This window comes from Macaca nemestrina, chromosome 9, assembly GCF_043159975.1.
Source record: "Macaca nemestrina isolate mMacNem1 chromosome 9, mMacNem.hap1, whole genome shotgun sequence".
Classification (NCBI taxonomy): Eukaryota; Metazoa; Chordata; class Mammalia; order Primates; family Cercopithecidae; genus Macaca; species Macaca nemestrina.
This window is the reverse complement of record NC_092133.1, coordinates 18,910,070-18,935,449: the sequence shown is the minus strand read 5'-3', so window position 1 is coordinate 18,935,449 and position 25,380 is coordinate 18,910,070. Positions and strand designations below refer to the sequence as shown.

Below are 25,380 nucleotides of genomic sequence, written 5' to 3'. Positions count from 1 at the left end.
GTCATCTGATCTGGAAATTCATTTTTAGTTTCAGGTCTTGTAAGTGGAAGAGTCTTCTGAGGTCACCTAAGGAATAGAGGGGACTAGGGATGGGGAAAGGAGGTCCCGGAGGGCACTCTGTTGTATGGTGTGTTCATGACCACACAGCTTGGGGAGAAAAGCTCAAGCTAGAACTCAAGTCTCCTAACTCCTTGTCCAACTCTTTCCACTGGAATGTACTGGCCCCTGTTGAGTATGTGCTATTTTGATTATTTTTAAGTAGGTACCTTTGGATGCAATCTTAAAAAGAATGAATTCTCAGGTTTCATTTATTTTTATTTTTATTTTAAGTTCCAGGGTAAACATGCAGAATGTGCAGGTTTGTTACATAGGTAAACGTGCTCCACAGTGGTTTGCTGCACCTATCAACCCATCACCTAGGTGTTAAGCCCAGCATGCATTAGCTATTTTTCCTAAAGCTCTTCCTCCCCCAACCCAACTTGCCAAAAGGCCCCAGTGTATGTTGTTCCCCTCTCTGTGTCCATGTGTTCTCATTGTTCAGCTCCCACTTATAAGTGAGAACATGCAGTGTTTGGTTTTCTGTCCCTGAGTTAGTTTGCTGAGGATAATGGCTTCCAGCTCCATCCATGTCCCTGAAAAGGACATGATCTCATTCCTTTTTATGGCTGCATAGTATTCCACAGTGTATGTCTACCACATTTGCTTTATCTAGTCTATCATTGATGGGCATTTGGGTTGATTCCATGTCTTTGCTAGTGTGAATAGTGCTACAATGAACATATGTGTGCAACAGGTTGCATTTTTTAACTGAGGATAACAGGTGGCTGTGAATAATAATCCAGCCTTTGGGAAATATATCAGCATCAGTCTAGTTTGTGATTGTTTTGACCTAAAAGCCATAGATCTCTTGCTGTCCATCATTCTGGAAAAAATCCTGTAACAGGCAATGAGGTTGGCTTTAAATGAAGTAAGGGGGAGTCAGTATTCTTTTTTCTCTGGTATAGAAGTGGTTTCTCCCTTGGTAGAAATAAAGGAATCATCTATAACATTTTATAGTGCTGGAGAAATAAGCTGCTCCTAGCAAGGCAGAGACTACTTGGGAGCAAAACAGGAGACGACACAGGAAGAGAGCGTAGGGCAAGACAGCCACAGAGGGGCGTTTGAGGAATTCTGTGCACCGTGCTCTCTTTCCATTATTTCTGAACCACCAGTAAAGCTCATTAAAAATTATAGACTAATACTTATGGCTATGCTCTAAAAACCTCAAGATACATGCACAAAGACATTCAGTGCAGCATTGTCTATAAAAACAAATGAGCAAAGTATCTATCAATAAGGGACTATTAAATCAGGCATGCTACAGCCATGTGAATGAACGTTATGCAGTCATAAAACATGAGTGATGTCTGTACATACTAATATAGAAAGATCTCAACATATATGTGAAAAGGCAAAGCAGTTTTTTTTTTCTTTTCAGTAGGTGGGTTAGGAGATAGTAGTTTTATAGGTAGATAAATGGATTCATTTTCTACTTACATTGTATATACATAACTTTTCTGTACATGGAATCTCCAGAAACTTTTTAACTGTGCTTATTATAAATTTCTACTTGGATAAAGAACCCAGCCCACCAACGAACACAATGAACAAGGTTAGAACCTGCATTGTCCAAGATGAAAAAAACACAACTGTTTCTCTGGTCAGTTTGTTTTGGGGTTTTTTTTTTCTGCTTTTTTGTTTTTTGTTTTTTTTGAGATGAGATGGAGTCATGCTCTGTCAGCAAGGCTGGATTGCAATGGCACAATCTCGGCTCACTGCAACCTCAACCTCCCAGGTTCAAGTGATTCTGCTGCCTCGGCCTCCCAAGTAGCTGGAACTACAGGCATGTGCCACTAGGCCTGGCTAATTTTTTTGTACTTTTAGTAGAGACAGGGTTTCACCATGTTGGCCAGGCTGGTCTCAAACTCCTGACCTCAAGTGATCTGCCTGCCTTGGCCTTCCAAAGTGCTGAGCCACTGCGCCCAGCCCTCTGGTCAGTTTTAAGAGCACAAACCTACAAGGAAATGAAGTTCTAGGTCATGTCTAAGTAGAATTCAACTGAAAGGACTGAGACATTTGTAGACTGCACCTTCCATTCTACCCCCTTCACCCTTTGCATAAATCTGTCTACTCCAGCAAACCGTGAATTTCTTAGGTGGCAACCTTTCTCCTCCCAATTCTTTCAACAATTGCTTATGAAATATCTACTCCACTTCAGGACAAGGATCTGGAAATACACATGTAATATTTGATCCCTGGCTTCACAGAATGCAGTCTAGACGTGGCTGGGGCCACCTAAACAGATGTCTCCTTACAGTTCAGTGTGTTGGATGCTAATGTGAAAAAGTTTGGGTGGGAAGAAAAGTAGTTATCAGAGGAAGAACAGAGTCCAGTGACCAAGTACTAAGTGTGTTTATCAGCAGTGAATCGGGGGAAAGGTTGCCTCCAAAGCAAGGCTCTGATGTAATGAAAGGAATTCAGAGAACCAGGGCAGGCTAATCTCCAAGAAACACTAATAAAAATGCTCACTTAAATCAAATGTTCTGAACACCAGCACATAAATACCCTTCTTTTAGTGTTTATCACTGTAGGCAGCTTCGCTATGAAAAGAGAAAAGGTTGAGATAAACGAGTTAATTAAGCTGCCAGGTCTAGACCAGTGGGAGTGATTCTTTATCCTCCTTTCCAGCAGGCAGTCCATCTCAAGTTTCCAGGAGCAGAGCACACTCACTGCATCCCCTTTTTTCCCTATGGTTAAGGGACAGTGTCATTCCTGAGTGGTGACAGCAAATGACTAAGAACTACGTGTTAAGCCTATAACTGTCCAAAAACCTCAGGCCAGACTACCCTAAGGAGTGTGAATGTTCTAGAACGGGGTCCCCAGCCCCCGGGCCACGGACTGGTGCCAGTCCATGGCCCGTTAGGAACTGGGCCGCACACCAGCAGGTGAGCAGCAGGCGAGCATTACCGCCTGAGCGCCACGTCCTGTCAGATCAGCGGCAACAGATTCTCATGGGAACGCGAAGCCTACCGTGAACTGTGCGTGTGAGGGGTCTACCTTGGGTTCCTTATGAATATCTAATGCCTGATGATCTTCTGAGGTGGGACAGTTTCGTCCTGAAACCATTCCTCCCCAACCCCAGTGCATGGAAAAACTGTCTTCCATGAAACCAGTCCCTGGTGTGGAAAGGTTGGGGACTGATGTTCTAGAAGGCTGGAAAAAAACAGGAGCGACTATGGCCTTCCAATTCTGAATATTCCAGATACCAAGCGGAGGTCCAATATGGCCTCTCTGAGGCAGGGACTATACCTTACTCATTCCTGTGCCCCTTGCATATGGTGCTAAAAGCTCTCCCATTTGTGGAATGAAAACTAATAATAATAAAAGCTCTATGCATTTGTGGAATGAATGAATGAACACCATCCTCCGTACTTGTCTAGCCTGTTTTGTGCAGAGAGTAAAACTTCAGTGAGGTCCTCAGGTAAGCCATGACACTATCAGTCCAATTATCTGCCAAGCTTTCCAAAGGCACCTTAGTTGTATCCCACACCTGTCTCTGGCTCCGCCCTGTTATTTGCTGACTTAACTGTCCTGGGGCAGGTGGCCAGGTTCAAGCCAGCTCTGCTGGGGCCTTGTGAGAATCACAAGCCAGAATGCTGAAAATGGTATTTTTTTAACCACATAGAAGTCTTATTTTTGCGTAGTTAAATGTATCTACTTTTTATTTCATGACTTTCAGGCTTTGTATCCTGTTTAGAGGGTTGGGACACTCTCAGTTATAAATTCACCAATTTTTTTCTAGGATTTCTATTTCATTTATTTTATACGTAATTACTTAATCCATAGGAATTGTGTGTGTGTGTGTGTGTATGTGTGTGTGTGTTCTAAAAGAAATAAGAAAAGGATCTAGATTTATCTTTTCTAAATAGTTAGCTAGTTGCTCCAACATCAATTACTGGGGATCTTTCTTCTCACACCGATTTTTAAATGCTACCTTTACTATAAATAAATCCTATACACATTTGTTCACTATACTATAACTAGACATCACTCTGTCTAATTTTTTCCAACACTAAACTATTTTAATTAATACAGTTTCATATTGTGTTTTAAGATCTGGTAGGTCTGATCTCCCTTAATTACACTTCCTTTGTTTTTGAATTTCATATATTTCATTTTGCAAAATGAGTAATAGTCTAAATTTGCCATGTCCCTAAAACAGACCTTGTTGCCATTTTAACTGCAATTTTATTTCTTTTATGCCAAGATTTAGGGGAGATGAACATTTTTACAATATTGTGCCTTATTATCCAAGAGCCTAGTATGTCTCTCCAATGACTTAAATCTTTTATGTTTCTCAGTAGAGTTTAAAAATTTTTCCTCATATTGTGTCTACATGTTACATTTAGCTTCAGATGTTTTACTCTTAATGTTTAATATGTTTAATTGCCATTTTATAAATTCTAAAAATTCCAAGCACCATTTCCTGTGCTTAGAATACTTTTCAACCACTTCTCTGTTTGGCCCAAGCACTCAGTGCCATAATCATAGAGCATGCTTCTTCATATTTCAGTAGTGTTTTTGCAGTGCTAACAATGATAATGTTGATAAATGGTACAATTTGGAACAATGTGATTATGGTTTATTTTTTCTTCCTTAAACATAAGCCATGTTTAAAAATGCAGAAAATTATCCCATAATGAGGAACCATAAATAAATAAAAAATGAAAAATAGATAGATTCTTTTCCTGGTATGTATTTCAGCTGAATGTAAAGAGGCAGCATTGTAACAGTAAATAGAGCATCCTTTGGCATGAACAAGACCTGAATTTAAATCCTGGGTCAACCACTTATTAGCTAGATGATGATCTCAGGAAAGTTTCTTCATTTCTCTATGTCTCATTTTCTCTATCTGTAAAATAGGCATAATAAATATTTTTATAGAAGGCTAAGAGACATTTCAAATGTCCAAAATACTGGATTTCCTCCCCAAACCTGCCCCTTCTATACTCTTCCTTATTGCAAGAAATGATATACTATCCTCCCAGTTGCTGAAAGAATTGGAGAGATCTAAGATTCCCCTCTTTCTTCTACTTCATGTTGCCAACTCATCAGCAAGTTTTCTAAGCAATTCTTTAGAAACATTTCCAGAATCCAATAACTTCTCAACACCTGCTCTCCTCACATTTGGTCCAAGCCACCATCTTCTCTTATCTTGACCATTACAGGAGCCTCCTAACTGGTCTTCTTGCTTCCACCCTTGCCTTACCATCTACATGTTGACTGAATGATCCTTTTAAACTACATCAAATCATGTCACAACTCTGCTCAGAACTTTCACCTAACTCACTCAATCTAACTCAGGGAAGAACTCAAATCATCACAGCAGTCTCAAGGACCAACTGGACACCCTCCTTCTCACAACTACCTCTCTGACTTCATCTCCATTCCTCTCCCGTCCTCTCTGATCCAGCCACACAAGCCTGCCTGCTGGACCTGACAGCTCTCAGGGCCTTGGAATTGCTCATCTCACTGCCTAAAAAACTCTTTACCAGATATCTTCGTGACCCCTCACTTCCTTCAGGTCTCTGCTGAAATGTTGCTTTATCAAAGAGGCCTTCCATTATCGCCCCATAAGCAATAGCACCTTCCCCACCCTCTCACCTCTCTAATAGTCTCCATTCTACTTTTTTTTATTTTTTCACAGTACTTTACACCACCTATAATATGTTTATATGGTAAGTGGTCGTCACACTCCAACACCTAGACCACTTAGTAGGTGTTCAACTCATACTTTTGGAATAACTGAAGAAATGAATACATTCTTGCCAACTACAATTCTACAGTTTATATAAAGCATCTAGCCACAGAATAGATTCTCCTAAAATAAGTAGTCACAAGGAACTGGTGAAAAAAACTCACCCATCCCTGATGCCCATGCTTTACTCACCCAATGCTTAAGTGATTCAAAATAAAGATTCCTTTGTTTTACACAGAACAACACGAACAAAAAATTCTTCCTGGAATCCATTAGAGATTGCCAACCCCAAACCTCTTTTCTACATTTTTTTGACTTTTAAAAATTATGCCTCTGTCCCCTCCCTCCTCCCCCCAGACTCTGGGACTCCTCTCCTTCTGTTCATTCCTATTTGGAGCTGAAAGCCAGAAATAGCTGTTTACCTCATTGTCCTCATTTCCCTTCATTGTTACCATTCAGTTCTCTGGTGGCTTCCCTGTTGTGGATGTTTTTTAAATGAATTCCCAATAAGTTGAGAAAGAAAAGTATCAGTAAAGACCCTGGACACAGTCTAAAGTAAAAATATATTATGTGATATTTTCTTCAGGAAAAACTATTTAAAAATTGACCCTAACACAGTTTCTCCATTTATACATATATCATGTAATATTATTCTCAAAAGTAATAATGTTAAAGAGCTGGAGAAAGAACACACCATACGGAAGAAAGGACTAATTGTGTTTATTTAAAACACGAATAATAATAATTATGCATGTTCAGCTCTTCCTCCTACAAGCAAGCCTATAAAAATTATCTAACAAAGGACTCAAACAACATGATCTCCAATCATTCAGCAAATCATTTTTGCATGCTTGACCCACAACTCCTGCTTTCATTTTTATTTTAATGCAGGGTTCAATCATACAAAGGCTTTTATAGGTTCATCTACTAAATAAGGATTTACCATCCAAAACTGATTTTTTAACGGGCAATTTCCTTATAGTGGTAAATGCAAATTAGATAATTTTCCCATTAAAATCATACAATATGCTAGAAAAGATAAATCTCTAGCACAGTGGCATAAAATCAAGTAGGTTGTGAGTCCAAAGATAACCACAGGTAAACCGAACTGAACATCTTAAAGCTAATATGAAACTATATTAACCAGAAAAACTGGAGCCATTCCCATGACGATGAAGGTCCCAAAGGCACTAAGCATTTCCTTCCCATGATAGTTGTCTCTGGATAATTTAACCCAACAGAATAAAATCATCATGTGAATTACCTCAAAAATAAAAAGCAAATATTCTAAAATTTTATTTTGATTTGACTTTATGCTAAATGTTGTTAGTCTCTGATAGCAATGATACCTCAGCATACCAACCTGCCATTTGGGAAAATAGCCTCAAAATGTGCTGGATTGAAGAGGAGGAAATAGGCAGCCCAAGATTTAAGTTTACATTTTGAGGTAGATAATCTACAAAGTAGCTAATACTACAGGCAGATACTCAGCTATCGATCAAAAGTCGATCTTTTAAGGCCAAGGAATACAGTGACACCATAAGGCATGCTGGCTAGAAACACTACCAGTTAGAAAGTCCACAGTCTCAATTTGCCTAGGATAGCCCCAGTATACACCGATTGTCCCAACATCCCAGCAGATTTAACATTTGTCCTAGATAGAAGTATCCCATGTGGAATTACAACTTATATAGTTATGTAAATATATACTTATATGTGAGCCATAAATGTCTATCAGCCCGTCTGTCCCAACCTCAATTAACCACAAATTCTAATGTCCTTTAATATTTTTCCACCCAAAAACCATGACAATCCTTACTGCAGAGGGCTCAATAACTATTTGTTAAACGACTTCATTAACTAGTATATTAGCATCCTCAGCCCAGGAATAGACAGGATTTTAAATTAATCTGGATGCTGCAAGAGAGAGGTTCAATAAATACTAGCTGATTGAATCTCGGTGAGAAAGGGTGACAGATTAAGAGTTCAGCACTGTCTATTATATTGTTGTCTTGCTTGCTGTTAAGATATTTTCAGATATATGGTTGCCAGTTCTCTTTTGGGGAGAAGGGAAGCAAGAAAGCGTATCTTTTCTTAATTGTCGGATCTCTTTTATATCTGACATAAACTACGGCCCCACTGCCTTCTATTCCATTCTCAATAAGAAGAAAATTTCTCCTTGACACACACACACATACACACACACACACACACACACACACACACACACTGACTTAGTGCTTATAGCTCAAGAACTGGTCTAAGAATTGGTTTTACTACAAATTCAAGGATACGTACATCAAATGTATAAGAATAGTTGCCTGTGGTGAATAGGTAATGAAATGAAATAATGGAGATAAAATAATCAATATATTAGACCACAGTAGGGCCTGATGGACTGGACTGACAATTATAGTAAACCATTACCTGAGAAGTGTGATTAACTCAAGCTTGTCTACATAAGTTCCCAAAAATGAAGAAAAAAAACCAAAACATATTGCAGTTCACAGATACAATGTGGGAACAATTCAACCTTCTGAAAATCTTTGCTGAAACATATGACACTCCCACATGTGAGATATTGATGTCCAAAATGATCTCTCTCATGTAAAAAAAAAAAATCTGTTTATTGAATCAGAACCATTTATTTTAAATGCAAAAAAGAACTTCCAGGAAATGTAGTGTTTTGCTGTTTTGATATTAAATACTAACACTAATAATGGCTAAACTTGGCTTTCAAAGATAGTTTCTCCTTTCCTCGATTTAATAAACTTCTTGGGAGTCCTGTAACTCAAAGACAGGAGAAACTGTAGTTGATACAGGCCAGAAAAATGGCCCCCAGATCACACCAAATAAGAACTCTTAGTGCACTAATCTTTACAACATCACCATGAAAGAAACTGATAAAGCTAGAGTGATGCTTGGGACAAGAGGTCCAGAGTGGTGGGCAGAAGTAAGAGAGAAGAAAGATGAAATGAAGGAGAAGTCTCCCATTTATCAACTAGCAAATACATTTTAAGCCCTGCTATAGGCGTCAAAGCTCAAGAAATCGGCCCAAAAAAAATAATAATAATAAGTGTGGTTGATTCCTATTGTCCCTCTGCCTACATTCTAACCTTGGCCCTAACCCCATGAATAAGCCATGTTTAGCAGAGGGCTTTGCTGCTACTCGAGGAAGCAGATGGCAGCCCCTATCGCCTCTCTGCCCCAGCTTGATACTGCCCAGGCTCTCGGCTCAGTCTGCAACCAAAATTCCTCATGCCAAAGTTAGGACATTTCAAACTTGTCATGCGCAACCACCTCTCTCATTCCTGCAATCTCAGCCACGGGAAGGACAGCCTCCTCTCCCTTCTCATCCCTTTCTGCCCTGTTTCTTCCCTCCTGCTGCCCATCTCTCACCACGGACAACCTTCCACTGTGCTCTGGAACTGCAAGCCCTTGTCAGTGAAAATCCCTACATCCTCAGCCTTTCCCCCAAGTGCCCTCTCCACCTCCCAACTCCACTGAGAGCTGGTTCTCCTCTCCCTGAAAAACATGTCATCTGGCAGCAACAGGCTTCCTAAGTTCAGTGCTCACCATGCTACTTCTTTTCATGCCCTTTTCCTTGGAAAGGCCTTCCCTCCATCCTATTCTTTTTCACCTGGCTAAGTCCAACTCATTCTCCAAGAAAACAACTCTACTTTCTTTAAGAAGCCTCACCTGATATGGTTGCCACGCCCACAGCTAACTCGATGCCACTCTTTGGTATTACCATAATTCTCTCTCTATCCCATATGCGCTCTCTCTCTCTCTCTCTCTCTCTCTCTCTCTCTCTCTCTCTGAACTCAGGATATCCTTTTATAAATATGTGTGTAGTTGTCTTCGCCATAAAACTGTGAGCTCCTTAAGGTATATACCAGGCCCTATTAACTAATTGCTGGCATGTAACAAGTATTCAATAAATGTTCATCAGATAAATGAATAAAAATCTACGTCCCTGACTCCAATAAGTGAAATGAATGAGTAGGGATTAAGTGGACATTTTTCCCTTTATTGGATTTTTCTCTAAAACTAATAATGGCTAAACTTGGCTTTCAAAGATAGTTTCTCCTTTCCTCGATTTAATAAACTTCTTGGGAGTCCTGTAACTCAAAGACAGGAGAAATTGTAGTTGATACAGGCCAGAAAAATGGCCCCCAGATCACTATTTAATCTATTAAAGCTGTTCTTACTTAGTACCAAACAACATAAAGATATAGCCAAAGAAAAGCCAACCACCTTCCCTCCTCGTCCTTACCTTTGAGGTAGCCACTGTTAAGCGCTTGTTGTGTACTGTTCTATGATTTTTTCTCTGCTCATGGAACACACACACATGCACACAGAGGGGTTTTTCTCAATTTACAGAACTGGGATCATATATGACATAGATTTTATTCTAAAACACACTCTTTTCACTTAACAATGTATCATGGCCATCCCTCCAGACCAATGCATATGGGCCTCACTCACTCTTTCTAATAACTGTGTAATAGTCCACATGTATGCACCACAATCTGGTCACTCATTCCCCCAGTGGATGAACAGTCAGGTTGCTTCCAGTTTTGTGGAAGTTTTGAAAACAAAGTTAGCAAAACTGGTCTAAGATTTTGACAGCATATATGAGTTCTTTCCCTGCCAGGGCAATGGAATCTATCCACACACACCTGGGCCTTTTTCCTCATGACTCAAGCTTCTGAAAAGCCAGCAGTTTCATCGAGTGATTGCTTCTTTGTAAAGTGCTTGTTTTCTGCATGTGTCTTGCATGGTATATGTATTTACTATTTATTGAACCGGACCAAAAGCTAACCAGAGAGAAACTGTCTGGAAGGGTTTACGGGATGCACTGTTTGCCATTAATTCTAAGGATTTGATAGGAAGGAAGAAAATAGGAGATTTTCATTTTTAACTTTATATAATTCCAGCCTGTTTGAATTTAAATATACTGTATTAATTTATAATTTAATATTTTAATAGATAGGTAAGTTAACATCGTTTTGTTGTATTAATATATTGATAGTGAATTTTTTTTTTTTGAGACAGTTGCCCAGGCTGGAGTGCAGTGGCATGTTCTTGGCTCACTGCAACATCCGCATCCCAGGTTCAAGAAATTCTCCTACCTCAGCCTCCAAGTAGCTGGGACTACAGGTGTGCGAAGCCATGCCTGCCTAAAGTTTGTACTTTTTTTTTTTTTTTTTTTAGTACAGATGGGGTTTCACCATGTTGGCCAGGGGGGTCTTGAACTCCTGACTTCAAGCTGCCTTGGTATCCCAAAGTGCTGGGATTAGAGGCATGAGCCACTGCGCCCAACCTGAGAATGGATTTTAATATATTACTTTTATAACTTAAAAATAGTTTTTTTGAAAGCTTGCAGGATGATCCAGACCCTGCATTAGAGAAAATAAGCTCTAATTCAATGGCTCCCAAGTCTGCCTGTACATAAGAATTAACTGGGGCTTATTAAAAATGCAGATGACCAGGCCTAACCTGAATATTCTGATTTAGTAGATCTGAAGCAGAGGCTTGGTATCAGTACCTTTGATAAATACTCCAGATGAATCTTGTGATCCTGCCATAATGGGACTCCACTGTAATCTAATGGTCCTTAGAATCACTTTTCACATATTTTGGGACTCTACCTTTAGTGTTTAAGAACCATTAGATCTGGAATGAGGCCTGGGAATCTTTATTTTTAAAAGGCTGCCTAGACAATTCTCCCCAGGTGTGGAAACTCTATTCTATGTGTTATAATGTCCTCTAGCTGGTAATTCAAAAATCGAAATATAATGGATCCATTTTGGTCTCCAGTGGAAAAATACAACACCAAGTTACAAGTCTTTGATTAGAGTATCCTAAAATACCGCAAGTTGGGAATGTCTTAGCTTGCTCTATCATAAAATTAAAGAATGCTTTTAATTGTTAGTTTGAATAGTGAACTGAATTTTAATACTTTTCTCTTAAAATTTTTAAAAATAAAGTTGCTTTTCTTATGAGATTCAATTGATTTGTTTGTTTGTTTGTTTGTGATAGAGTCTCAGTCTGTCACCCAAGCTGAGAATCGCTGAGTGCAAAGGCGCAATCTCAGCGATTCTCATGCCTCAGCCTCCCGAGCAGCTGGGATTACAGGCGTGCACCACCATGCCCAGCTAATTTTTGTATTTTTAAGAGTGATGAGGTTTCACCACGTTGGCTAGGCTGGTGTTGAACTCCTGGCCTCAAGTGGTCCATCTGCCTCAGCCTCCCAAAGTGCTGGGATTACAGGTGTGAGCCACCACACCCGGCCAACTGATTTCATTGTTTTATTTTCTTTTTTTAAAACCAACCAGGGACATTTAATTAAAAAAATATAAGCAAGTTATCCAGGAACTAATCTGCTAAGCAGAGTTGTCCCCAAGAGGATGAAGCTCTGCTGGCTGGCTCTGACATTCGATTCAGACTGAAAACACAGTAACTCCTCTGGCCCTTGCTGGGAAATGTCCTGCCCAGGCCATGGGCAGCAGTCTAGTGTAGCTGACCTCCCTCAAGGCCCCCAAACACATGATCCCACCAAAGGCTTAAACAGGGGAAACTCACAAGCAGGCAGACAGCACACCTGAGACACAAGGACAAGTAAGTCAAGCAAATGGGACTGACTTCTGTACCCCCTTAAGGGGGGCTGTTTTCAACTTTTTTCTTTTCTTTTTTTTTTTTTTTTTTTTTTTTGAGATGGAGTCTTGCTCTGGCACAATCTCAGCTCACTACCACCTCTGCCACCTGGGTTCAAGCTATTCTCCTGCCTCAGTCTCTTGAGTAACTGGGACTATAGGCATGCGCCACTGTGCTCAGGTAATTTTTGTATTTTTAGTAGAGACGGGGTTTCACCATATTGGCCAGGCTGGTCTCAAACTCCTAACCTCGTGATCCACCCACCTCGGCCTCCCAAAGTGATAGGATTACAGGTGTGACACTGCGCCCAGTGTTTACAACTAAAAAAAAAAAAAAGAAAATTCTAATCCTACCACAAGCTACAAGCCTAGATATTAGAAATAAGCAGAGATCATTTTAAAAATCAAGAGCATGTATCTTTCCAAGGGTCTAAAGAACTTCCTATTGATAAATTAGGTACTTAAGTAGACACATTAAGTTTCTGGTCCTATAAGCTTATCTCCAGGAGTACAGACAAGAGCAGATTACTGAATTGGAACACCATAGTGAGGCCTACAGTTTTGAAATCTTTTATAAAAATTAATGACAAAAATACACACTTTTCTAGACAAACTCAACTCGGTAACTACTAAGCACTCTACTAACCTTTTAGAATTTTTTTCAAATTCACATAAATAAAAGTGCTGCATAAAAAGATACTTAAAATCCTCAGTCTTTGGTAATATCTAGGAAGTTCTGGTTCTCAACACTGAAAAAGGAAGAAAAAAACTAGGAATATCAAATTAACAACATCTAGTATCAGTGGCCTTGTTTTCCACACTTTGTCAGTACCAAATGCCCACCAAGATGTTTCTAAATGTATTGGAAATTCCAAGTTACTTACCAAGGCTATTTCCTTTAAATGTCATGTCTAGGCCATTCTCTCTCTCTTCTTAGCAAATCAATGATTGCGATGTCTATTACAATATTTGAAGGACTAATAACAGAAGTAGTAAAACAAAGTGGATGTGATCAGAATCCGACAGACTTGGGTAGAAATCAGGATCTGCCATTTACCAAGTTTAGCTCAGGCAAACTTTATAATCTCTCAAAACCTCAATTCCTTCATCTGTAAAATGGCGAGGTAATAACAATATCTACTTGATTGAGTCATTGTGAGGATTAAATGATGTAATACATGTAAAGTACCTGACACATAATAAATATACAATAACTGATATTTATTATTATAGGTATTTTTCTCTCTACTAGGTTAGTCAGACTTTAAACTGTTAAATGCAAGATTACCAACAATAAGACAACTGAGTGAAATGTCTATAGCTGACTCCAAAACATCCTGCTTGAAACTGGGTTGAAGAAGAAATGTTTGAGAACTCAGCCCCATTCCAGGACTTAGGGCCCCTTGGAATCTCTGGGGTCATCTTATTTTGCATTCTCAAATAAACCCCAGAGACCCTGGAATAGGAGAGGCCAGAGACTAAATGAAATTGGTGTGACGGCCTAACGAATTTGATGCTTCCTAGGGCATACCAAGATTCCCCATAGTTACTTGGTCCCTACAGTGTGCAAGGTTCTGCACTAAGAGTTTTGGGTGCTTTAAAGCTGAATCAGAAATGGACTCTGACCTCAGAGAGATTTACAACTTGTAAGAGATATTCTCCATATGTTCCTTGTGGTACTTTGGACAGCGGTCAGCACCCAAAGCCTCAGTCTTAGAGCATACTTCAGAGATTGTTCTGATTCCATCCATATACACACCAAGTCCCTTATGGTGTTAGCTGTTCCATGCTCTTTTTTCTTTCTCTAATATACCTGAATATAGGCATGAATAGGCAGGTAGTATCTCAGAGCCCTATGTCACCTCTGTATCCTGGTATCTACAATATAAATTCTGTCATTCCACCAAGCCCTTTCCACCCCATTTCTAGGTACAGATCCAACCAACCATATTGCCAGAGCAATCATCAACAAAGATCAGATTGCTTGAAAAGGAATTAAAACATTCTGGATAGAGATTACTTTAGTCTATATTATATGCTCCAGGATGAACTCTGAAAAGCAGCGCTTAATTATCCAACACATGTTATCAAATTCCTAAACTCCTTCCAAAAAGCAGGGTTAGCGCTTCGGAGTTAAAACAACAACAACAACAACAAAAACTCTGCAACTCCTCTTACAGGTTGTCTTCAGGGTATCAAAAGGGGTGGCACTTACTGCTTTGCAAATACACTTTCTAAAAATAATCAATATTTTCCTTAAACGCTTATGGCAAAGCAACCAATTCACTTCATTTTAATTGCTCGCAAGCTGCACAATGACTTGATCTCTTTAATATTTCACTCATACTAGCAGTCACTGAGCTATGACTAACCCGCTCTCCCCAGCATCGTCGCTGGCTCCAGATGGCAAGAAATACATTCCCTTTATTCTTGCCTGAAAAGCAATTCTGATTTTTTTTTTCTTCCACCCATTTCACCTGCAGTAATTGTTTTACTCCAGAAAGAAAATGGGTGAGGAGTGGAAGGGGAGATTCATGCAGAGGGGAGCACAGGTGGGGAATTTACTTTTTTTTTTTTTTAATGAGGTGTAAGCACTGCAGCTTTAAATCGTGCTGCATCAAGCCCTGGATTTCTTCCATAGCCGAGCTGCAAAATGGTAACTAGAAAGGAGGAAAAAATACCTCTTCCTCCCTCCTGGCCAGCCCTTCCACAGATCCCAGCAGGGCAGCCAGCGCGAGCCCATCCCCCACGCCTCCCAGCCCAGACGCGCGGCGGGCACAGGTGAGCCGGGCGCCGACCTTGGCCCTTGGGCTCGCTCACATCCGGGGATCAAGGTCAAGGGCGAGGGCTTCCTTCCCCTGCCCCCGGCCCCCGGCAGCCCCGAGCCCGGGGATCCGCTGCCAAAGTTTCAGGCCGGGCTGGGGCCGGCGCGGCTGTCGCAGCCCCCTCCGCCCTCCCGCACCTGTTCGGCCCGCCGGGGTCCGTGGACGGTGCCCACCTGGTCCCCACTCACCTCTGGCTGACATGGTGCAGGCAGCGGGAGCCGGAGCTGGAAGGCGTTGGACAGCCCCGCAGGACGCGGGGAGGAAGGCAGCCCCGGAGCGCCCGCCCGGCCCCGGCGCCCTCCGGCTCGCGGTGCGGGGACGCCGCCCGCAGGACACCTGGCCGCCCGCTCCGCGCAGCAAGGCCGACGGGCGGGGACGCAGCGGCCGCGGAGACCCGCCGGGCGCGGCAACGCTGACACCCGCGGCCGCGCTGGGCGGGGCGCGCCTCCCCCGCCCCGAGCCGCCGGGGCCCACCCGGGTCCAGCAGCCGCCCTGCCGCGGCGCCGGGCGGGGCTCTGTCCCCGAGGAACGAGGGTCTGCGTCCTCCCGGCTCCCCGCCCGGCTTCTTAATAAGAGGAAAAATAACGTGGGTGCTCCGAATGGCTCTCCAGCTCTCTGCTTTGGTCCCAGAGAGAGAGAGAAAGCAAGAAAGGGCCGTTCGTTCCTTCCCCTAAGTGATGCCCTTGACAGGACAGCGAAGACCACGGTCGCCTAAGGGGGCTTAGCCCGCAGTCCACACTCGGGGACCGACCCACCAGCCCCTCCGAGTCGGCCGGGCTCTCGGAAAGCCTGTGGGCGGGGTGGGATGGGGCGGGACGTTTCCTCCAGCGACCCTCGAGTCAGCGCCGGGCGTCAGGGTCCCCCCACCCAGCACCGGGTCTTAAGCCAACAGACACTCAAGGGAGGTCTGTGCATACACTTGATTTACTGCATCAACTCTGTAAGAGTCGGGGCTGGGCCGGGCTGGTGACCACTCTGAACAAATCCACTTTTTCTGTGTGTCAGGATAAAAAGGAGAAAATACAAGAAAAACCTCTTAGTGCCCTGGAGGTTTATCAACTAGGGCTTCATGCTAATAAGCAACATAACAAAAAGCCACCAGATCCAGAAATTCTAACTAAAAAGGTGGGATTCCACTCTCACGCCCTGTCCTCTCTTCCTCTGTGCACTCTCAAAACAAATGTACGGTGGCCGGGCGTGGTGGCTCACTCATGTAATCCCAGCACTTTGGGAGGCTGAGGCGGACGGATCACTTGAGGTCAGGAGTTCGAAACCAGCCTGGCCAACATGGTGAAACACTGTCTCTATTCAAAAAAAAGAAGCAAATTAGCAGAGCTTGGTGACCAGCGCTTGTAATCCCAGCTACTCGGGAGGTTGAGGTACGAGAATCGCTTGAGGTGACAGAGTAAGACTCCATCTCAAGGAAGGAAGGAAGGAAGGAAAAGAAAGATGTTCTAGTTATTTTCTATGTTGGCACTGCCTAAATCCATCCTGATGTGGTGAGAATTGTATAATAGTTCTGACAATTCAGAAATATTAAAAAATAGGTGACCGTAATTCTTTCAGAAAAAATAATTGATGGATAACTGAGCATTGTTGAAAAAAACCCAACCAAATGATTATGTGGGAAAGGAAATACTAGAAAAAAGATTTGTAATGGGAATAGAAATTCTCAGATTCAAATGCCAACTACAAAAATCAACTCATTATTTATCCATCTTGACAACATCCCTTTCACTGTCTTTTAGGCAGAAAACTTGCCAGTGAATCACAATTCAGTTGCTTTAGTCTCAAAACAACTCTCCCCTCCCACTATCCTCATTCCATGCTTAACCTTTCTTAGGTAAAGCATGATCACAGGAAAGCCTGGTTGCCCTGCCTACATCCAGCCTCCAACCTCCAGCCTCCACCGCCTCCCTACCACCCACCCCCCAGGTTTATTTTACCTATTACCTTGAGAATAATTTTTCTATTTATAACATGACATAGTTCATGTTCTACTATGAGGTTATACTCCAAAACCTCTAGTGGGTCCTCACTGATCTCCAGATACAGACTCAACATTTCAAAGTGTCTTCATCCAAGCAATTAATTCATCCAGCAAAATTTTATTGAACACATACTATGCACCAGTCTCTGGGGTAGATACTAGGGTTACAATGGTGAACAAGACATGATCTATGCCCGCATAAAGCTTGAAGTTCACTGAAATTTTAAGGTATTTCATAATCTATGCTCTCCTACCTCGCCAGTGCCATCTCTAGCTACTCCCTACTCAAACATTTTACTGTAGACATACTACTTTTCCCTCTGTTTCTCAACAAGATAATATGTTTCCTGCCTCTCTGCCTTTACTCATTCTCATTTTTCTTCCCCAATGGCCTCCTCCCCACCCAAATTAACTCATATAACATCTTATGAAAGGTTCTCCTTCTACCTTGACCCACATTGATCTCATTCAATCAACTTCTGTGGCATGTACTTTCAGAATCACCTATTTTTACTTAATACACTGCTTTGTGTTGCTCTTTAATGGTTTCGTTTTAAGTCTTTTCTATCTCCCCAAATCTCCTTGAAATCAGGGACTTGGGCAGTCTTGTTGAATTTGTTCTGGAAGTATACAGAGCATATGTTGTATCAGATGTCATACTAGTAAGATAGAGAGGTCCCAGAATTGTGTGCCTTCTTTTTAATATTTATTTATTTGTTAGCTTGAGACAGAGTCTTGCTCTATCACCCAGGTTGGAGTGCAGTGACGCCATCTCGACTCACTGCAACCTTCACCTCCTGTGCTCAAGCAACTCTTATGTCTCAGCCTCCCGAGTAGCTGGGATCACAGGCACGTGCCACCCACCTGGCTAATTTTTGTATTTTTAGTAGAGACGGGGTTTCACCATGTTGGCCAGGCTGGTCTCAAACCCCTGGCCTCAGGCAAACTGCCCGCCTCGGCTTCCCACAGTGCTGGGGTTATAGGCATGAGCCACCGCGCCCAGCTTATTTTTATTCTTTTAAGTAATATCTAGTCTTTTTCTCTAACTGCCACAATAGTTCTGGTTCTTATAAACTCACAGCAGAATTACAGATACAGTGGCAAAAGCCCAATAATGAACAGATCTTACTCTTGTCCTTAAGATGCTTGTAATAGACTACACAGATGATTATAAAATTCACTCCTAGTTTTAAGTCTCACATAAGGCGCCTTTCACAATACTCTTGGGCACACAGCAAGTACTCAGTGCATGCCTGACTGGCAGGTTGCAAAACAGTAACTTTGTTATCAAAGGTCATCTTTAGCTAAAAAGAGGTTTCCCTATGTATTTCGCTTTAGTCTTCTTCAGGTTAAGTATATATTTTAAAATATATGTGATTTTCTTACATTTTGGAGTTGTGATACACTGAAATGACTTTTTGGGGTCACTCACATCATCTCAGAATCTCTATAATCTCAGAAATCTGAAACCAATTCTTCCAATCATACAGCAACCAAGTTTGTTCATGGCTTGAATCTAACAAATGTCTCACCTGAAATAACTGAGAATACTCTAGAAATCATTGTAAAAGCAAATTGTAAAGTGCAAGAAATTTTAGGAGATATAGTAAATGCCACTTTTTAAAGTCAGGAAATAAAGTACAGTCTATTGGTTGAAACCAGAAAGAAAAATGTATATAGACCAAAGGGATGAAACACATTCCAGTCTGTGTTTGAAAAAAAGAGGTTACTATTTGACTCTTATCAAAAATACTCTTTGAATTTCTAATGGAAGGAAAGGTAATGTACATTATTAACATTTTTTCTTTATTGATTTTTTAAATAATTGAATATTGAGTCTTACTCCCACAGCTTTTCAGCTGCCAACTCATCATCACTTCTCATTCTGAACCTAAGTTATTCTCATGAGTAGCATGAGAATAATTCTGCTTTCTGCATAACTTCAAGCTTAAAGGCACACTGAACTACTCAATGGTTCTTAATCAAATGCCTTTATAATACATACAACGTAATAGGCAATGAGGAAGTCCTGGCAAACAAGTTAGATAAGCCATATACAAGGTGGAGAAGCTAAGCCTGAGACTCTTCATTAAGCCAGCCCACTAAAGGGGGATAAAATGACCCCAGATTAGTCGTATCCCTGGCTCCTGAGAGAAGCAAACTAAAATTCTTTTTTAAGAATTCTTTTTTAGTAAAAGTATCCAACAGTGGCTCATGCCTGTAATCCCAGCACGGGAGGCCAAGGTGGGAGAATCATTTGAGCCCAGGAGTTTGAGACCAGCCTGGACAACGTGGCAAGACCCTAACTCTACCGAAAAAAAAAAAAAATTTTTTTTTTAATTAGCCAGGTGTGGTGGCTTGTGCCTGTAGTCCCAGCTATTTGGGAGTCTGAGGTGGGAGGATCGCTTGAGCCCAGGAGATTGAGGCTGCAGTGAGCTATGATTGCATCACTGCACTCCAGCCTGGGTGACAGAGTGAGACCCTGTCTCAAAAAAACACAAAAACCTTTGTCAATGTAGACCCCAAGGATTCCACAAATAAAGATCAAGCAAAAATGGGGTCATAATAAAAGATGCCCAAATACACAGTAAAATAAGCCATGCTGAGTGAGAGTCAGCAGAAACAACAAATAGATGCAGAAACAACAAATAGATACTAAGTAGTTTGGGTATTATAATTCCCAGATAATACATATAAAACAAGAGATAAAATATATATAAAGTAACAAAAAAAAAACAAAAGATACACATCACAAAACTGAGCCAACACTAGACTATCAAAAATGACAAAGTAAATTTCAAAAAGAACCAAATAGAAATAACAACTATCAACTATAGACATTTAAAACTCAATGAATGGATAAAACAGACAAACAGAACCAAAGAAAGAATTAGTGAATTGGAAAGTAGATATTAAAAAGCCACTAGAAATACAGCTACAAAATATTGGGAGATGAATAATGCAAAATAGAGGTTAAGATATATTGACAATAGGATAAGAAGATCTAATTTGTAAATAATAGGAGTCCTAAGAAAGAATTTTAAAATGGAGAAAATAGTACATTTGAAGAAAAAACAACTAAGAATATTATAAAATATATGTATCAATAAGGGAAATACAATATATACCAAGTAGGATGAATAAAAAGAAATCTAGACCTAGACACACTGTATTGAAACTGAACAACACTAAAAACAAAGATAAGATCTAAAAAGCAGTCACAGCGAAAGGACATAGCCTAGAAACAAACTAGATTGACAACAGACTCAAGGGAAATGATAAAAGCTATGAGACAATATTATTCTGATTAGCCTATAATTGTTCATTTAAAATTTCATGAATAGGCCAGGCATGATGGCTTATGTCTGTAATCTCAGCACTTTGGGAGGCCAAGGTGGGTGGATCACTTGAGGTCAGGAGTTCAAAACCAGCCCAGCCAACACGGTGAAACCCTGTCTCTACTAAAAATTTAAAAATTAGCTGGATGTGGTGGAGCATGCCTGTAATCCCACTACTTGGGAGGCTGAGGCATGAGAATAGCTTGAACTCAGAAGGTGGAGTATGCAGTGAGCCGAGATTGCGCCACTGCACTCCAGCCTGGGCTACAGAGAGAGACTCCATCTCAAAAACAAACAAACAAAACAAACAAAAATTGCATGAACAGCAAAAACATCTTTCAAAAATGAGGGCAAGATAGATACTTTAAGACAAACAGATATTGAGAGTACCACTAATAAAATTTCTGTATCGTTTATATATAAATATATTTATATAGAGTAAAATGACCACCATTAAAAGGTATGAGATAGAAGCAAGAATGAGGAAAAAAAAATTTGTTTACATAGAAATAATTCCAACTAAATATCAATACATTTGAAATGAAGAACTAGGATAAAATGTGGTTCTTTGAAAAGAATTAACAAAATGAATGATCTTTAGTGAAACTAAGAAGAAAAAGAAAGAATAAATAAAGAGTATTAGAAAGACACACTTAACTACAGTTAGAACAGAGATTTAAATGAGATTATAAACTGGAATTCTGCTTTTGGCTATGATGAAGTAAAAATTAGACTTGTCTTCCCAAATCAAACAACAAAACTGAAAAAAAAATACATGAAACAACTATTTTTAGGTATTGGACAGCAGGCAGCCCAGGACAGTGCTTCTTGAGAAAAGGGAAGCAAATAAAGTGAGTCCTGTGAATGCCCTGGCTTCTGACTACAGGAAACTCCCAGGCTACAGGTGGAGGGAGGAGAAACCCAAACAGAGCTCAGTGGCCTCACTGAGTTTAGGAGACAGCAATCACGGTCCCAAGAGGCTGTGGTGGATGGAAGTTGTGGGATAAGTGCCTAGAGGAAACTATCTGGAGAAAGAGCTACAGGAATCTACAGAAGAGTGCTCTAGAGACCTTAGTCATCACTAAGTTGCACATATACAGGGTGAAAAAGCTGCCCATTTGTAGGGCTCCTGCAACTGAGAAAAAAAGTTGGGCTGAACAATGAGAGACAGAGTTAAACAGAGTAATAAGTAATCTAGTCCAAAGCCAGGGCAGAATGTGAAACGTGGAAGGGCCTCTAACCTAGACATGAGGACTAGTGGCAGCATTTGGTAGAGCAGAGCAGAGATGTTAAATATTTTAGATGTAGGCTCTGCCATAAAGGAAATCAGTACAAGGGAACCAAGGCAGAGATAAGAATGGATTCTAGTCCCTAGCAGGAGCCAGGGGGAAAATAATGTACTAGCTGTCCAAAGGTGCCCACGCCAGGAACTAATGTCCTGAAACAAACCAGGAAACACAGGTGTACTGTCCATTCTCACACTAATATACAGATACTACCTGAGGCTGGGTAATTTATAAAGGAAAGAGGTTTAATTGACTCACAGTTCAAATGGCTGGGGAGGCCTCAGTAAACTTACAATCATGGAGGAAAGCAAAGAGGAAGCAAGGACCCTCTTCACATGGTGGCAGGAGAGGGAAAAGTGCAAGCAGGGGAAATGCCAGATGCTTACAAACCCATCAGATCTCACGAGAACTCACTCACTATCACAAGAGCAGCATGAGGGAAACTGCCCCCATGATCCAATCACCTCTTTCCTTCAAAATGTGGGGATTACAGGTCCCTCCCTCTACACGTGGCGATTACAATTTGCAATGAGATTTGGGTGGGGACCCAGAGCTAAACCATATCCATAGGGTATTTGAGAATTCGATATGTGGAAGTTCAAAGGAATATCTAAGGGATTGGGAGAGGCAACTGGTTTATCCTAATCATCAAGGTTGTTCATTGGTTGCTGGATGGTGTCTCTTTAGTTCCAAGAGAGAGGTGAGGCATGTTTTAAAAAAATGACTAGATGATCATTCTGAATACCATAAATAGACCAGGAAGAGCACATTAGCCACAGTAAGTTCTCACTGTTCTGCAGATGAATCTATGGGATTATTGAAGACACGTTTTACAAACCTTCTCAGTCACTGCTGCTTAGATATGTTAAATCATAGTGAAAGGAACCTACAAGCTTGTGATGGCACTGATACTTATATTATTGAACTGCTTCATTTAAATTCTTAAGTGACATATAGGATATATCATTTATGACTGAACTCCAAATCTAACATTTGTAAGGCATGAAACATTTCTCTAACCACTAGGACATCAACACTATTTTACAAAAATAATCAGAAAAGAAGCATCTAACACAAATTATGTTCCTAATATATAGGCAGAGAGCTGTTGCTAATAGTCAATGGAATGCCAAACTTCTGATGGGATGACATTAACATTTTGATTTGCTTGCAGACTAAAGCCAGTGAATAAAAGTAAAGGTCACTTTAAAGGAGTATAAAGCTACAGTGTACATAACATGGCATAGGTGATCTCGACTCTACAGAACTGTGAAGCCTGAAATCCTACAATATAGAAGGGTATGAGGAAGATATCTCAGGATACTGAAGAGTGTTGCAGAAGACCCACAAATAGTCATGAGCATGAGATGGTGGACAACAAATCCATTTTTGGTGTGGGTAAAATCATTAGCGACACCTTTTTCTTTCTTTTTTCCAACAGTTTGAAGATGTGTCATTCCATTTTTTTTTTTTTTTATAATTTCTGTTAAAAAGACTGCAGTTGGTCTTACTGTTGTACCTTTGAAGGTAAAGTATATTTTTTCCTTTGTTAAAAAACGTATTTTCGGGCCGGGCGTGGTGGCTCATGCCTGTAATCCCAGCACTTTGGGAGGTTGAGGCGGGCAGATGACAAGGTCAGGGGTTTGAGACCAGCCTGCCCAACTTGGTGAAACCTCATCTCTACTAAAAATACAAAAATTAGCCAGGTGTGGTGGCACGCACCTGTAGCCTCAGCTACTTGGGAGGCTGAGGCAGGAGAATCGCTTGAACTGGCAAGGCAGAGGTTGCAGTGAACCTAGACTATGCCACTGCACTCCAGCCTGGGCAACAGAGCAAGACTTAGTCTCAAAAAAGAAAAAAAAATAGAATGTATTTTTGTAATACAGTCAGGTTCTCCCTCTGTCATCCAGCCTGGAATACAGTAGGGTGATCACAGCTCACTGCAACTTCACTCTCCTGAGCTCCCGCCTCCGCCTCCCAAGTAGCTTGAACTACAAGAAGGCCAGCTATTGGATGCCCAACTAATTTTTTTTTTCCTGTAGAGGCGGGGTCCAACTATGTTACCCAGACTGATTTTGAACTTCTGACCTCAAATGATCCTGCCACCTTGGCCTCCCAAAGTGCTGGGATTACAGGTGTGAGCCACCACACCATGCCTAAAATGTTTTTTAATTTTTGGTTTTCCCCAGTTTGACTATGATATACCTATGTATAATTTTCTTTCATTCTACTTAGGTTTCACTTGTCTTTTAAATCTTTTAGATATTTCTTCTGGCCCATTCTCTATCCCCAACCTCTTCAATAATAAATATGTTAAACTGCTTGTCTATGCCCCACATGTCTCTTTTGCTCCGTTTTTTTCTTCCATGATTTTTTCTATTTCAATTTGGATCATTTTTACTGACTTGTCCTCAAATAGATTAACTCTTTCCTTGCTGTGTTCTGCCTGTAAAACTCACCCAAAGTGTTCTTAATTTCAGATAGTGTCCTTTTCATTTCTAGAATGTGCTTTTTATTCTTTCTAGTAGATTCTACCTCTGTTGAATTTCCCTACCTTTTCATGTTTTTCCATATTTTTTCCATTTTGTTTAACTTATTAATCATAGTTATTCTTAGAGTCCTTGTCAGTTAACTCAAGTATATCAAGCGTCTGTGGCTTTGCTCGTATTGTCTGCTTTTTCTCTTGGTTATTGGCCATATTTTCCTGCCCCTTCACAAGCTTTGTTATTTTGATTGCATGCCAAACATTGTATACAAAAGGATTCAGAGGTTTCAGGTAATGTCATCCTCTATGAAATAGGCAGATCACTTCAACCCAAATAGGGATCTCTTTCTGTCCCTGTTCCTCAAGCGTGGCCCTCCTGGCTTTTGGTTAAGAGCCTGCTGGATCTCGGGCTCTCCGGTTCTTTAGAGTCAGTTCGGCTCTTCAGAGGTTTTAAGTTGGGCCTTTTGCCCTCTGATCCCAGTCAGCTTCAATATTTAAGAAATGCCTTGAGGGTAACTGGCCGTGTATTTATGGCAGGATGCCTCCTCCTAGTGGGACTTTGTCTCTTAAGTACCATGAAATTGGGATATTTCACTCTGCCTCTCTAGCCAAGTCTCCCAGCCTCCTGCATCAGCATATGCTCCTGTGTGTTCAGTTCTATACTAGTTTATAATCTGTCAAACCAGCCCCACACAAGCACCAAAGTCCCTCCTCCTAGCCAACGATTGATTCTTAGTCTTCACTCAGAACTGACAAATATCCCCAGGGACGAAAATGGCCAGAGACTGTCAGCTCCCTTAGAAAGTGCTCCCCTCTCTCTGCAATGTTAGTTCATACAGTGTTCATTGTTTCCACAGCTCTCTCACTAAGGTCTCTCACTAAATCTTTTGTACTATGATTTTGGTAACTTATCCTACTTTTTCTTAGGTGTGCAGCAAGAGCACTGGCCTGCCATGACCTGCTACATTCTACCTGGAAGTACCAGTCAGAAGTCGGCCTG

General features: G+C 41.0%; 1 protein-coding gene across 3 annotated transcripts in view; it reads right to left on the bottom strand.

The window, feature by feature from the left end:
• LOC105467111 (actin binding LIM protein 1) overlaps nucleotides 1-25,380 on the bottom strand; it is a 389,869-nt gene that overhangs the window by 322,114 nt on the left and 42,375 nt on the right. Inside the window, exon 1 of one of the 3 annotated variants that reach the window (XM_024788338.2) lies at nucleotides 15,470-15,621. The exons of the other annotated variants lie outside the window; for them this stretch is intronic. Within the exon in view, the coding sequence (XP_024644106.2) occupies nucleotides 15,470-15,482 (13 nt within the window). The 5' untranslated portion in view covers nucleotides 15,483-15,621. Of the gene's footprint in view, nucleotides 1-15,469; nucleotides 15,622-25,380 lie in introns of those variants that run through there. 3 annotated transcript variants of the gene reach the window in all.